This window comes from Danio aesculapii, chromosome 3 (genome assembly GCF_903798145.1).
Source record: "Danio aesculapii chromosome 3, fDanAes4.1, whole genome shotgun sequence".
NCBI classification, from domain to species: domain Eukaryota; kingdom Metazoa; phylum Chordata; class Actinopteri; order Cypriniformes; family Danionidae; genus Danio; species Danio aesculapii.
In genome coordinates this window covers 31,978,458-31,994,901 of record NC_079437.1, presented here as the reverse complement: position 1 = coordinate 31,994,901, position 16,444 = coordinate 31,978,458, and the positions used below count along the sequence as shown (strand labels likewise).

Below are 16,444 nucleotides of genomic sequence, written 5' to 3'. Positions count from 1 at the left end.
GGTTTGCCAAAGTGGTCCTGAGCCCATGTAGTGATATCTCTTATAGATGAATGATGATTCTTGAAGTGTAGGACAGTAGAGATTTTACAAACAGGAAAATGTGGGGAGCAGAGACAGGGGAAGGATCGGCAAAGGCCCTCGAGCTGGCAAACTGGTGATCCTAAAGGACTACTTTTCTTGGATGCTTCTTTTGTAGTAAATGATAATTACAATCACCTGTTGACATCACATCATATCATTATTTAACCACTTTACCTGATAACTAGCTATAAATAGTTCCTGTCCCAACTTTTTTGTAATGTGCTGCAGGCCTGAATGACAGGAAAGGATTTATATTTAAAAATGAAATGAAGTTGACCAGCTAAAACATGAAATATTTTGTGTTTATATTGTCTACAAAGAAATACAGGTAAAAGTAAATTTGGAAATCACTACTTTCTTCTTTTATTTGCATTTTCCATACTGTCTTAACTTCTGATTCAGGGTTTTACTATAAATAAATGACAAAGAAAAGAATAGAAATTGATTTTTTTTTTAAATGTGAAAGAAAAAGTTGAGATTAAGTAACGCCTCATCACAACTTCCTTCAAATGGTTTTCATTTTAATTCACATCTTTCAAAAAAGGTCAAAGAAAGTACATTTGATAAATTGCACAAATATTACTAAGGTGACCTAACCACCAGCAAATTCAGAGAAAGAAAATAAAAACAAATAGTCATAATTAACAATATGAGATCATACAGAAAAATAGTAAAAAATATATAATAATAATAATAATAATAGCATAACTAAAACAAAAACACTTATTTTAACAACATACAACACAAAACTTGAGGAAAAATGTGGATTGAATACTGGTCCCACGTAGAATTAAAAGTCGGATTTAGACAAAAGAGATGTTAGTAGGGGCGGTCTCTGCGGTCATGTCTGTGGTCACCCCTGAAAAACACACAACATGAATGGTGTATATTGAAATATTATTTTTATCAATTAAAATATTAAGATGTGCACCAGAACATTCACCTTGAGTCCATCTTTCCAGGTCCGAATCCTCCGCGATCTCCTCCTCTTCCTCCTCTGAAGCCTCCTCGATCGCCGCCACGACCGCGGAAACCACCTCGATCAAAGCCACCTCTGCCCCGCTCTCCTCCAAAACCACCTACACAAACACATGAATCCACTAATCCACTGTCTGAGCTCAAGAGTCAGCTGCTACTACAACATCTTGCTCCTCTTTACCTCCCATCGGGGACATTCCTCCTCCACTTCCTTCCGGTTTGGGTTCTTTGCACTGATTGCACTCGTTTCGCCATGAGAAGTTCAAATTTCCACATGTCCTGCACAGACATAAGAGAAGATCAAAGTCAATGTTTAACAATTTGCATTATTTCAAAGCAGTTACACTGAGAAATCCTATTTTTAATGTTTGAATTTTGTTGTATGGAAGCTGGAAATACAAATATAGCAGAGAGCTGAGAGTTGGTAAATTTAATCCACACAAAGAGTGGAACTGTTCACAAAATCACTGGTTCAGTTTGTGTCATAGTTTGGTGGTCACAGTTTCAATTTGATTTGGTTTTCATTGTAAAAAAAAAAAAATAATTCCCTGTTGTAAAACCTAAGAATACAACTTAGAAATACCATACATTGGCATAAAATTCAGAGCCGTACATCAACTGTTTACTGTTTGTAAAAAAATATATAATCAAGGCCATGTAATCAAGAAACTGAAAGAATGAGGCAGCTTGATCTTAGTAATAGACACAATATTTTGATAAATTAAATCTGTGTAATTCTATTACAGCAAGAGGAGACATTTAATAATTTATATAAAATGTTATAATCTAGGCTGCTGTCATTTCATCTTTTCCTGTAATTGTTTACTTTCAGCTCAGACTTGGCAGACCGTTAAAGATGGGAATTCTGATGTTATATTACATGCAATAAATAAATAATATATATATATATATATATGTATATTAGTGCTGGGCCGTTATCGGCGTTAACGTGCTGCGTTAACGCGAGACTCTTTATCTCAAAGTTGAGTTGGGATACCTGACCAGTGAGCCATCTGACAAAAAAGTGCCCTTCTGAATCAAATCAGCAGGATGCCTGACTTTAACTGCAGTTCGGCAGTTTCACTTCCAACTCATGAACATTTCATTCATACGCCGTGACAAACTGGGGTATTAGACGCAAATAAGGAGCAAGGACTGGTGAGAGTGTTATAGTGTAATAACGCTCGCCAAACGTAAAGAAAAAAAACTTCCGCATTTCGCGGTGTGTGTGTGTGCGCGTGTATGTGTGTGTGTGTGGTCCTTTACGGAAAATATGGTGAAATGTCCTACATGACAATAGTTTGATTGCAGTGTTTACTTCAGTAATGCCACTAATATCTGAAAACTCCACATGTCTTATTCCATTTCTGTTTACTTCAGTTATGACTTTAGTTGCATTAAGGTAATCAATATAACTGTTTACATGGTAGACTCTCAATCAGAGTATTGTTTTAATCATATTAAAATTGTATTAAAGTATTGTTGCCCATGTAAACATACTCAATGTTTGACACAGCGTCAGGGCTCTGTGAACTTGGCATTGAGAAGCAGCATTTTCTGTATGTACGGGCATCAAAAGCAAGTATGAAATCGCTGTTTGGAGCTTATGTAGGCCTACAGTTCAACATTCATGTTTAACTGAATAATGTTTTACTGAACATTATTTATTTTCATCACCAATTATCATAGTAGAACGGTTTCTCAAGCAGTTTGTGATGCATTTTGGAAATAGGAGATGAGCCCCTGGTCTAATGTGCCACCTCGCTCGAGGAACCCATTCTCAAAGATTTATTATTTGGGTAGCACAAATATTCTGAATGTTTTCGGCAGAATTCAAATTAGCCATTTTAATCTAGATTAATTTCGAAATTAATCAAGATTAATCTAGATTTAAAAATTAATCTATACCCACCTATAATATATATGTTATATATCTATATATATATATATGTTATATATCTATATATATATATGTTATATATCTATATATATATATGTTATATATCTATATATATATGTTATATATCTATATATATATATATATATATATATATATATATATATATATATATACATACATACATACATACATACATACATACATACATACATACATACATACATACATACATACATACATACATGTATACCCCTCACAAATCTTTTAAATTCATATTTTAATAGGAAGCTATACAATATTATATTTGTGCATATACATTAGATTAGTCAGTACTGAAGCCAAATCTGGAGCTTATCTAACAAAATAACTTAAGATAATGCTCCAAAAACTAGAACACCCAAATTTGTATGTTATAGAAAAATATTAAATACAAATTTTAAAAAAAGAGGAAAAATTAAGAGAAGCAAAATAATTGAACAATTTAGTTGAAATTTTATAATTTGTATTTTTTTTTTTTTTTTGCAATATTTTGCTTGGATTTAATTGTACTGTCTTTCAATTTCTAAATATGTTTGGTGGATAAAATATGTTAATAAATATATCTGTTTAATAAATTAGTTTTCTTTAAATACAGCAAAGTACATTGACTATATTCACTGAGAAATGGATCACAAGATTCATTGTCAAAATGGGCTGTACTCAATTATTCTGAGCACTGTATATATACACGCACAAATTTGTGGCTGTTCTGTTTGCAATTCATATTATGTAAATTGCACCTTCACATGTGCCAGCACTTACGGGTTTGAACACTTCCAGTCTCCTGCTCTTTGCTGACCGCCGCCGTTCCCACTACCACCACCATTGTTGCCTTGGAAACCACCACCACCACCTCTGCCACCCCCAAATCCCCCACGACCCATTGGCCCTGCCAAAAGAAGAAAACCATATCAAACCAAAGTATAGACAGAATAAATAAAATCAACTCTGATACAATGGCTCAGTAAATGCAGTTCATTTGAGTAAGTGTGAATTATCACATGTACACACATGCATGGTTTTAAATGCTTGGTAAGGAGGTCCGGTGTCCTGCAGATTTTAGCTCCAACCCTAATCAAACACACCTGAACAAGCTAATCAAGGTCTTACTAGGTATGCTTGATACACCCAGGCAGGTGTGTTGAGGCAAGTTGGAGCTAAACCCTGCAGGGCACCGGACCTCCAGGAGCAAGATTGGTGACCCTTGTCTCCTCCATGTCGTGTCTCCTCTACAGTACAGAATGTGTTCAGATCGCCAAATTTACATAAATCTTAAATTGCTAGCAGTGTGACTCTGAAGTGCTGTACTGTATGTTCGCAAGTTTGCTTCCCACAATGTTGCTAACCATCGTACAAAAAGTTGAACTTCTGGACATGTTAAAGGAAGGTAGAAGTTACACGGCTGTAGGGCGCCGTTACGGAATAAATAGATGAAGATCAAATGGTTTTGGTCTTTTGTTTCCTTCTAAAATACCGGACTTATTTTTCTACGAAGGTTTAAACTTTGAGAGTTTTAAACAAGAGAGAAAAGTGTAAAAATGTTAAAGCCTATCTGAGAAAAGTGTATAGAGGGTTTTACAGCTTTAAAACGTCTATTATAATATAAAAACAAAGCTGACAACTTTTTTTGCTTAACGATTTTGCTTAACGCGGGTTATTGTTAGAACGTAACTCCTGCAAATAACAAGGGACCAGTGTATCTCCAAGAATGTACACCAACCTCCCCGACCACGACCACCTCTCATGCCACCGCTGCCGCCACCACGACCAAACTCAGCTCTGCGGGTGGCGAAGGACACCTTGATTGGATTTCCATTAAAATCTTTGCCTAAAAAGGCAAGATGTATGAGACTCATTAAAAACCTACAATAGCAAATAAACAGACCCCAGTCTTGTTTTAAAAGAAATGAACTCGTCGTCCTCTTCAACGTACCATCAAACCAATCAATGGCCGCTTTTGCTGAAGGAGGGTCATCGAAGGAAACAGTAGCCTCCCCTTTAAGCTTCCCTGACTCTCTGTCTGTATACAGATTTATCATGGGTAATCCTGTCTTCTTATTCACCTGTGTGAGAAAACAACTAGATATTCAGCTCAGAAGAACTTTGTGAAGACATCAGACATCTCCATCACAGAATTTTTTTTGCCTTGCCACTGTACCTTGATGATACCGATCTGTTTGAAGAAGTCTGCGACCGAGTCCACAGTATAGTTGTCTCCAAGACCTTGTACAAAGATGGTGTTGTTGTCAGAGTTATCCTGCTCCTGCACTGTAACAAAAAACAGAAATTTATTATTAGGTTTGAATAACCGTCTAATAATCAAGACAATCATAATAATTGCTGTATTTGACTTACTATTGGGCCCACCGGCTCCATGATCCCTGGGCCCTTTAAGTGAAAGGAACACTCATTAATATTATGCATGTACAGAAGAACGCAGTGTGCAATCATTTCTACGTTTTTCATCCTTTGACTTTCCTTCATCTCATAATGCACATCTGTACTATCAATTATATATAATTTATGCTCAACGTATTGAAAACCGAACCGGATGTAGCAGCATATTTGGCTGTATAAGAGTTATACCAAAAGCACCATACGCATTGTTACTAACAAACACTCGATGGAATTGGTGTTTAAAGATTTTAAAAATGTCCAAGAACTTAAGTGGGAGAATCTGTCCTCCCATACCAGCAACTGCAGAATGATTCATCCTCATGGGATAACCTGCATTTATACCAGACAACTCCATGTACTGGCTTTTATATTGCACATCTTTATTTTTCTGGAAAACGGAAAACCTTGCAATAGTCATCCAAATAAGTTCCTGCAAAACCCATTCAATCTTTCTTTAACATTCTGCTTTTGGGTCTTTTGTTGTTGTTATTGGTGTGTTAGTAAGTTGGTTTTAGTTGTAAGTATCTCATGAAAGGCTAACAAACACAACCTCTAACTGAAAACCACTTTGTACCCATAATTTTTTTTAATTGAAAACGCTGTTATTAAATCAGCACTGAACACCTCCGAAACATGACAATGACAGTGCGTTCATAGACTGCCTCTTATTCGGTAATCCACAAAAGCTGATTTCGAAACAGACAAATCATCAGACACTGTCATTTCATTGTTTTTTTTGTCTGTGATTACAACCAGACATTGGTTTTTACCACGTCACACAACCATTTTACACAAGAATTACCAGCACCACTGAGAGCCTGCGATGATCAACCGTAAACCACCATCGTACAATTTTTACCAGTCGAATCAAACCGCGTTTATAAGAAAAACATTGAAACCCAAACAGGTTGCTTTCAGTTTTAGGAAATATGACCACGATTCTCCTTATTAGAAACATACAAATTTCTCAACCTGAAATGTAGCAAGCTTCACCTATAAGTTCACCTTATAGTCCATCATAAAATATTAGTTCCACACAAAACCCATGGATGTGGTTGCATTAGATTGTGTTTGAGCTAACCAGAGAAGCAAGTTTTACCATTGGTATACATTGAGATGTCATTAGTTACCACTTAGAAACACCGTGGCAAACACAAGCACATTAGTTTGCGGTTCATGATGCTGATGTTCAAGCAATTATGAACATTATTAATCTTTGACAATGTGCAGTATATTGTGAATATGCAGTGTAATACAGATTCCCTTAATTTCGTTCTTCATTCCTGTTGTTTTTCCCCCTGATTTTAGTGTAGAAGTCTAAAACCACCGGACAGCAATTGACTGAACAACTTCCAGAATCCAGCTGTTTGCCAACCTAACCTTCTTAAAAAATTCTCTGATTAGGTTTGATGCAGCAAAATAAGGAAAAAAAAAACTCCAACGATATAGATCATTTGTGATTTTTAAAAAATGACTGAAAAATCTGTAATTGATAGGCATTTTTAATTTCAGTTTAATGAATATTTCTATATTCAACATTCTCCCACACTTTTAACGGCATTCCATGCATTGCAGGAATTGTACATCTGATAAAGATATGTGCACATGTTTTTATTAATGGTCCAACCACAGTAAAACAATACTGTATTGAAAATGCAGACTTTTTTTAAGAGTTCAACTACAGCATGGTGTGAGGGTAATTGGTTTGATTTCCAGGGAACATTTACTGATAAATAAAAATTCAAAAAATTTTTTTTTTCGATTCATCCTTTGAATTATTATTCATACCAAAAAGCTCCTATTATTCATACAAAAGCTAACATGCATCAACAAACATTCGGTTCCATGTCTGCTTGTTAGATTCTTTTTAATTTAAATTTCCAGAATCCAGAGCTTCATTTCCAGTAATTTACTGTGAAATATCACTTTTTAAACACTGAAAATGACCTCCTTTTCAAAAATGTGCAGTGATATTGATAAGAAAAAAGTACATACCGGAGCTTTCCGTACAAGGATAATTCACCAAAAATGATAATGGCATTTTTTTTCTTCACATAAGAAAAGTATGAAAAAACAAAGTAAATGACTGAATTTCAGTTTTGAGCTCAAATAACCCTTACGGTCTTTAGCTATTGGCTTTGTGTTTTTTCCGCAACCACTTATGACTTGATTTACAGCCCAACTGTTTCCCACTCATCTTTATCACTACCCCAAGTGATTACTCCATTCAGTTTATCATATTCTTTAAAAAAAATTGTCTCTGTGACACGACCAGACACCCACTCCTCCCTCCTAGACCAGGCTCTCTTTAAACCCCTGAAGTTCCTTGTTTAAAGAGTTTGTCACTTACCACCAAACTTATTGAATCCTCCGCGATCGCCCATTCTGACGGAGAAGGAGAGAGAAGCAAGACGAATTGAAGGTTGACGAGGGTGGTGCCCCATTTCACTCTTGAGGCTGGAAAGGCCCCACCCATCTCCACCATCCGTTTTACAAGACCCCTGTTGCCCTTCTACCTGCTGAATTACCCCTCTCACTAGATACATCTGTCTTTATCACCCATAAGGGCTTCTGGATCCTTCTTGATATATTTCAAAGTCACGCAGGCACACTATCATAACCATTTGGCCTACTGCGTTAGAAGGAATTACCATATATCTTTTACCATGCAGTTGTGCAGTGAACTCGTACTCCTTGACCAAATCAATACTTTTCTGATTTAAGTACCTATTTTCCCAAGCATCTTCACCTAATGTAGTGAACAGCACCCATGCTCTACTACTTTGGACAGAAACTGCATACACTGCATTTAGTTTTGCATTTAAACTAGGACAGGTATTACTGATGTCACCACTTTCCCCCTTTTGTATTACTCTTCTGCTGTTCCATACCGTTTTAAGATCCTTTTAAGAGTTGAAAGGATCTTTAAACATTACCTTTTATTTTTACCTTGTACCTTCTTTTAGTCACGCATTTCCCATTTATTCTTGACTAACCCTCACTTTCCCAATTCCCAGTTTTCTAGAACTTTCTGTTTTATCTTCTTCAAAAGGAAAAGCCTAAATTCGCTGAATCATGTAGAAACCAGCCTAGGAGGAGATTTAAAGATTCATTAAAGCATTGCAACACACAATAATCCTGTAGGAGAGGATGGAGGTTTAAAAAACAAATGAGATCACAGCCAGATGGGATTTATCATCTGCTGCTTCAAATAACTATGTAGCATTTTAACATTTACGTGTCAATTAAGAATGAGTGCATTATTTGGGGGCTTTGTAAAATTGTATGCAAATCAAACTATGGATGCACCGATACTTTATTATTTTTTTTAGCCGACACCTGTGATTCCCTGGAATTTTTGGCTACACTTATTTCACGTTGTGTGTTACAGTGTAATTATTGTACATGCAAGTACTGAAAAAAAACTGTAAAATGAAGCGTTACGTTACTTTTGAAGCACATCAAAAATGTAGATTTGAAGGTTGTATGTGTAACATCTTCCTGAAGTGCTATAACTCCTAATAATATCATCAAATATATGGCAGAGCTGATCATAAGGGCATTGGGGAAAAATGCAGCAGAGAAGATCAATCATTTCAGCAGTCTCTCACTCATCCACAAGTAGCATTAGAAAAAGGGTTTTCTTTCACAACATCCAACTGAATCAATTTGCTTCAAAGAGTCACGACATAGCTTGTGAAATTATAGAAAATCTCAGGAAAGTGTAATCAATACACTGCATACTACCAGTTTTTAACACGGTATCCAAACTTGAATACCAGTATCGGTGCACCCCAACTTATGACTATTGGAAAATTAAAAGAAACAGAAGCATTACTGATAACATGGGAAGACATGACGAAACACAGAACACTATACGTCAAGGGAATCTCAATACAACCTAAGATATTTGGAATTATAACACTAGTAAACACCGTGTCAGATTTGTGCAATGTGAATGTGTGAAGGCAAACATGTGATGTGATGCACTCAAACCCACAATTCTTTAGGGTTTTTTTCCTCTTGTTTTGTTTCTATCAAACAAATTGAACAGATTCATTCTTAAAGTAAATACCTGCTCACTCATTGAGCAAAAACTAATCAGATGTGTTTTTAAGTAGACCGCATTTTGTGAAGTCTGAGACTTTGAAACATTCAGCACACTGGCACCAGCTGAAGATAATGCATCATTTTAGACAGACACATGAATATATGAATCACCAATCAATCATACACCACATCATTTTGGTTCCTGACTGACAAAATGCCTCTGTTGGTTTTGATACCACGTTAATACCTTAAGAAGACCGTAACTTTAAACAAATCATTTATCTGTAGTTAATCATGGTCTAAGCCATACTTTACTTTCAGCACAGCCAGTTCATATCACGGAAGACTTTCAGCTATATTTTAACCTTCTACCTGATGTTAATGCTTTTCAACTTTAACACACACAGATGCATACAGGTGGACTTTAAGTGAAGGAGATGGAAGAAATCTGTGATTTGAATATTTCCTTACCCCATTCCTCCTCTGCCACGGGGTCCTCCACGACCACCCCTGTCAAACCCACCCGCTCCTCGACCTCCAAAGCCACCTCCACGGCCACGTCCACCTCTACCGTCCTGGCTGTATCCGCCATCCTGACCACCATACCCCCCTCCACCTCCTCCACCACCTATTGGTGGGCTATCCTGGTTATAACCTAGAACAGAAATACAACACATTAAAATACAAATACAGTATTATTACGATGTCTTGCACTGTATAAACACTTTGAAACAATTTTAAGAAATATGATATTAGAGATTTGCCTAATTTATACACTGTGATCCTTATTTAGTCTCTTATAATATGTCATCAAATGATTTTAGGTAAATAAACTCGTTACACTCAACTAAAATTTAGTGCACATCTTCTGTAAATCTTGATTAAAACTAAATTTATGCCAAGTATTTTTTTGTTTAGAAAAAAATGATAAAAATAGAATACAAACTATAAATTATGTAGGAAAACTCTGTTCATCAAGTCTGTGTAACTCTTTACATGGTTAACCCGTTTTGTCCTTGACCCACATAATAAATATTGCTACTTGTTTTTCTGGATTTAGACCTACAAGCTGAACACAACAAATCAAACTTCAATATGATGAGCAAAACCCACCTCCCTGTCCATACTGACTTTGTTGCCCATAGCTTTGTGGTGGAGGAGAGCTGTAGTTAGGAGATGGGCTGTAAGACCCTCCTCCAGACTGAGAGGACTGGTGTTGGCCTCCGCTACCCCCAAATCCACTGCTCTGGCCCCCACTGCTCCCATATCCTCCAGACTGACCACCACTGCCTCCATACCCACCTCCACTCTGCTGCTGCTGACCGTAGCCTGAAGACTGAGAGCTGCTGCTATAGCCACTGAAACACAACATATTCCTGTCAATATTACCACACATGGCATAACAATATTACCACGCATGGCATAACTAACAACGGGATGCAGAATTATTTGAAAATAATACGTGAGGTGGTGATATAACACCTGAGGTGTATCCACAACATGGAACGACAAAGTGGGATTTATTTCCTAATAATTCAACAGACCGGAATCAATTATTTTTAGAATAACTTATAGTATGGTTACCAAACCATGTTGTATTTCAAGACATCGGCTGATTTTTGTTCTAAAAATATTGCTGTCAACAGGACTATTTTTAACGCATCTCATTCAAACCCTTTTATTTTGATATTTTACTGTTGCTCAACTGTAGCTGTGAAATAACCTAAATCATTCAGCACAGTGAGATAAAAACTGTAAAGTCAGGAACTGCCTGGACCTACATTAGCTAAGGGTTTATCTGAAAATAACTGCACACCTTAGGGCTCATTCACACTGAACGAGCCTTTGTTTCTAAAAACGCAATATGCAATGCTTCAGAACAGTTTAAAAAAATGGGCAAAAACACAAGGGAAAAATGTCTTAAAAAAAGACTTAAAATGTTCACCAGTATATGGTTACCCATATATATATATATATATATATATATATATATATATATATATATATATATATATATATATATATATATATATATATGGTTACCCATAAGTCGACAAAGTATTTCGCTGAACAGATCAGTCACTTTTGACGCTCATAAATGATCATAAAAGTCCTGGTGCTGCAGGAATTAGGAGGTTTGCTGAAGGTGCAGCTGTCGTGCAGTGAGGGGTTTGTGTCTTTAATAAACTACGACAGTTTGTGCTCAATAAACAGTAAGAATGATAAATAAATTCATATGAAACAGTCACTTAAAAGTGACGTCTCATCTTAAATTTCGAGCCCAAGTGAATCGCGCTCAGGCACACCACTTCCAACAGGGCCAGGGCTTGCCAACTGAACCGCACCTGAGCCCGATTCAGAGCGCTCACACTTCTCAAATGAACTGGGAAACGTGCCTGGGCACAGTTCAGATAGCATAGTGTGAGTGCGCCCTTAAGAGTATGACTGAAATCTCTGTTTACATGGAAGATTTTTTAATCAGAATATAGACTTAACCATGTTAAAATGAATTAAATCAACAGTACATTAACATTTTTTGTTCTCGCAGGGTTCAACACTAAGGATTTTTTCTACTGGCATGATTGGGCCCGTGGTTGAGATTATTACTTGCCCTGCCAAAATTTCTACTGTCCCCACCAAAATGAAATAAGTTAATGACTATTTCTTAAATTAAATAATAAAAAAAAAAAAACGTCTGTGAATCTAGAATTTAAATATATAACAATTTTAATAAATGTATAATGAGCAAAATTCAAAGTGTTGCGCAAACAAAAAAGCAGTATGGAAAATAGGCAGGTATTTTTCGTGGCTGACTTGCCAAACTGATGGCAACCTGCAGAACATCCCTTTATTTTTTTCGTTGTGTTGTTCCCACGTAAATGTCTGGTTCCAAGACATTAGAAACAGATGTTTTCCTTTAGCCACATAATTTGATGTTGCGGCGGTGTTACCGTCTCTTTGCTGTACTGGTTGTTACCAGGCTATAGAAAAAAATAACATGCTCAAAATATCCAATCAGTTAAGGGGAACTGAAAAGCAATATGATGTTTATGACATCACAGAGAAGGTAGCATTTAAAGGCTTAAAAGCACAGCAAACTGTTTCTCGATTCTAAGACTGTATTTGCACCGATTGAGAAATAGTCACAGGCAAATTATTTAGTGACAAGGCAGCACTTGCCCGATTGGGCCAGTTATGATTTCATCTACTGTCCCGACGGTCTATCACAGTGGTCCCGGGCCATCTGGCAGTCCTTATTGTTGAGCCCTGTCTCGTAAACGTACTGACCATTCACATAATTAGACTGGACACAGACTGACACTTAAAGCTGAACTCTCACCCAGGGGCAGATGCAGGAGAAGACTGGTTATAGCCAGAATAAGAAGACTGCTGGCTGTAGCCTCCGCTTTGAGCTGGTGGAGGCTGGCTAGTGTTACTGTAGCCACCAGAGCTATACGACTGACTGGACTGACTGTAGCCTTGAGAGGGGGCCTGAGACGCATATCCTCCTAAAAATGGATAAGATAAGGTAAGGTAAGGTTACTGAATGAACTGGTTCACCTTTTCTGAGCAATTGCAGATATTCATGACTAATACCTGACTGGGACTGTCCATAGTTGGAGCTGTATCCACCCTGATTATACTGAGCAGAGCTGCTCTCTGAGCTTTGGTTGTATCCTCCATAGCTCTGCTGACTGTAGTTCTGGGCAGAAGGTTGACTGTAGCTCTGGCCGGACTGTCCTCCATAACCCCCATACCTGGACAAATTACAATTCATTCAGTATTGTGCTGACACTCAGGAATGGGATGGGCTGATAGAAGGTAGATTTAGAACTTACCCATGGCTTGAGGTTTGGCCATAATCTGAAGAGAAAAGACAAAGTTAATTTTATATTACTATCTTCTCTCTTTTTTAATATATAGCTTTATTCATTAAGGTTTCTGATAAAGCATTCAATGGGGTATATGACCAGCTAGTGTTTTTCAGCCAATGATAAACGTCCAGTGAAAGCTTTATGTGACTATTTTCAATTTCATAAGGTTCCTTTTACAGCATAAATGTTGTGATGTAATTACAATACATTCAGTTAAATAGACTTAAGCATTTATTTAGTTGATTAAGCGTGAAACGAGATGAAAGACCAGCAGGTGAGCGCAGAAACTCCAATGAAAATACTGGGGTAAAATAAACTGTCATATTATAAAGACATTGTGGGTGATAATGGAATTTAATGCAGTGCTTCTTGTCTGGTCTGAGACCCATTTTATATTGTATATCTATCAGGCAGTGAAGATCACAGGTTTTTATAGAAATCAGACCTTGAATGTAGAAATTTTATGATGGAAAGACACTTCATCGGAAGCGCTGAGGCTGGCTGGCTGGCTGAAATGAAAAGTCTGTGTGCATATACCCCATTCAAATTAAGTCCAAATGAAGAAAGGTAAAACAAGAACCATAGTATTGTCTGGTCCCAAATAAATAAGATACAAATGTGAATATAACAAATAAATAACAATACCAATAATCCGTCAAATAAAGATCATAGAGAATTATATCATGAGACAAACAGAAAAAATTGAAAATAAAAGCAATTGATGTGACTTTATGTGATGTGAATAATTAAATATATTACAATACACAGGGTTGATATGAATCTTCATTTTCTAGTACAGAGTACTAGTACGGTCTAGTACAGATACAAGTTCTTGAATAGAATCATCTTATTATTTGTTATAAATCATAATTTCTCTACCAGTAAAGCCACTTTTGGACATATAACAATCTTCCACTTACGTGCTTTTGAGAGCAAAAATACAATATTTACTGCATAATTTACTGCATATCCATAATAAGTGAATAGTTGTACTTTCTACAGCATTTATTCAGACACCTCTGGAAACGTTCAATGTAATTTTATTTTACTTAAGTAACATTTAAGTTTACTTAGGTTTAAATTGAATTAAGTTATGTGTTTGAATACTACTTTGTTTGGAGGAACACACAGAAGAATTTTAAGAAAATGTCTTACTGCTCTGTCCATACAATGAATGAAATGTCAAAGGTGAACAATACTGTCTTGTTACCATTCACCAGGACTCTTCAGAATACTCTTTTTCACAGTACATTTGGGTTGGGAATAACATGAATGCATGTAAATGACGACAAAATATAAATTTTGGCCGTACTGTCCCTTTAAAGCAACTGTTAAATAATAAACGAGCTGGGATCGTTCCAGTTTTATTGCGTCGCTAATATAAAATATACAGGATGTAGAGAATTCTAGATATTGTAACGTTAACGTTATCCCTCTAAAACATATTACGTCAAGTTTGTTGAAACTGCATTAAAAGAAGTCAAATTTCGTGGTCTCATGCTCAAATATAGGTCAGTAGAACAAACGAGCTTAAGCCGAAAGAGCTGCAAACAAAATGGCGGATGCCGACATGTTCTTCCATTCGTCTTTTCACAAATAAAATCATCAATGCACCAAATGAGGCCCTTGCCCCTATAAAATATCAAATACATAACAAATGTCATCGGTGTGTGCAAGCGAAAGACATATAACGTTATTAACGTTAATATATAAATATGTGTGTTTCGCAGCAGATGCTATGCGTCGGCTAAACCTTATGAATATCAACGAATATCATAAACCTGAAATGTTTCCTTGACCACATCTTACCGTTTGACGCCATGTTTGCGCTTGAAATCCTTTTAGAAATGACGCAGAATAACAATATCTGAGGTGTTGTATGTACAGTCGCCTTCGGTTAAGTGCGCAGAAAGACTGGCGATGACGCTGATGATGCAGTGTCGAGTTGAACCGGTAGGCGGCAACGGTGATGTCACACTCAGCCATTCATCTGATTCATCTGGGTATCTTTTGAGTGTATTTTTACTGTTTTGTTTTTGTATAATTTATATTAATGATATTTATATTGTGTATTCCTTGGGTCTATTGTATATTCAACTAATCATTTTAAATGTGTTACTTATTTTTCAAACCCTGCAGCAAGTGTAGTAATAATTTAAGGCTAAAGAAACCTAGCAAAGCCAATGAACAACAGTGGTTTGTTTTGTAGACATATACATTGTTAAAAGGGCTACTTATTGACATATTATATCAGCTTAAAGTGACATTTAAAGTCTTAACTAGGTTAATTAGGTAGGTTAGGGTAACTAGGCAAGTTATTGTATAGCGATGGTTTTTTCCTGTAGACTATTAAAAAAATAATAATAATTATATATATATATATATATATATATATATATATATATATATATATATATATATATATATATATATATATATATATATATAGTAAAGGGGCTAATAATTTTTTACCTTAAAATGGTTTAAAAAAAATGAAAATTCTGATTCTGAATTTTTTTATTTATTAAAAACTGCTTTTCTCTGGAAAAGATCTTTTTCTGGATATTGACCTAGTTTCACTGATTATTGGGTATACCTATGGACGCATTTTTTATCAGCTAATAATAAATTGTATAATATATTAACCTTTGCTGCCAGAAAAGAAGTTTTACTTAATTGGATTAGTGATAAATCTCCATCACTCAAAGGTTGGCACAAGATCATTTTTGAGTTAGTTCTTCTGGAACCTCTTACCCATGTTACACAAAAAACAGAACCTTTTTTTCAAAGTTTGGACTCCATATTTGGATTATTTGGAACCTAGTCTTTGCTCTATCATGCTAAAAGGAATATTGTAATATTATTATTCAAAAAATAATGATATTTTTTCTGATCTGTTTCATTTGGGGTAGTCCTGTATATATACTTTGAGCTCCCCCCCTTTCCTCTTCATTGTTTTTGTTGATATTTTTCTTTGCATGTTTTTTGAAGATTTATTTTTATGTCTGAATTATTGTGAAATTCCAAAAAACAGACTAATAAAAATAAGACTTTCTCCAGAATAAAACCTTTTATAGGAAATACTGTGAAAAATGTCTTTAAACACTGTCTGTTAAACACAACT

The 16,444-nt window shown here is 35.9% G+C and overlaps 1 protein-coding gene across 1 annotated transcript; it reads right to left on the bottom strand.

Annotated features, from left to right (window-relative positions):
• Window positions 1-581: 581 nt before the first annotated feature.
• fus (FUS RNA binding protein) lies at window positions 582-15,253 on the bottom strand. The gene is made up of 15 exons (XM_056453719.1): window positions 15,130-15,253; window positions 13,285-13,309; window positions 13,043-13,203; window positions 12,786-12,954; window positions 10,559-10,803; window positions 9,917-10,100; window positions 7,746-7,780; window positions 5,354-5,386; window positions 5,157-5,266; window positions 4,932-5,061; window positions 4,719-4,826; window positions 3,761-3,887; window positions 1,241-1,338; window positions 1,025-1,160; window positions 582-940 (listed from the first exon to the last, which is right to left on the bottom strand). The coding sequence occupies exons 1-15, from the start codon at window positions 15,140-15,142 to the stop codon at window positions 901-903; spliced, it is 1,614 nt and encodes a 537-aa protein (XP_056309694.1). The 5' UTR covers window positions 15,143-15,253; the 3' UTR covers window positions 582-900.
• Between the last annotated feature and the right edge of the window lie 1,191 nt (window positions 15,254-16,444).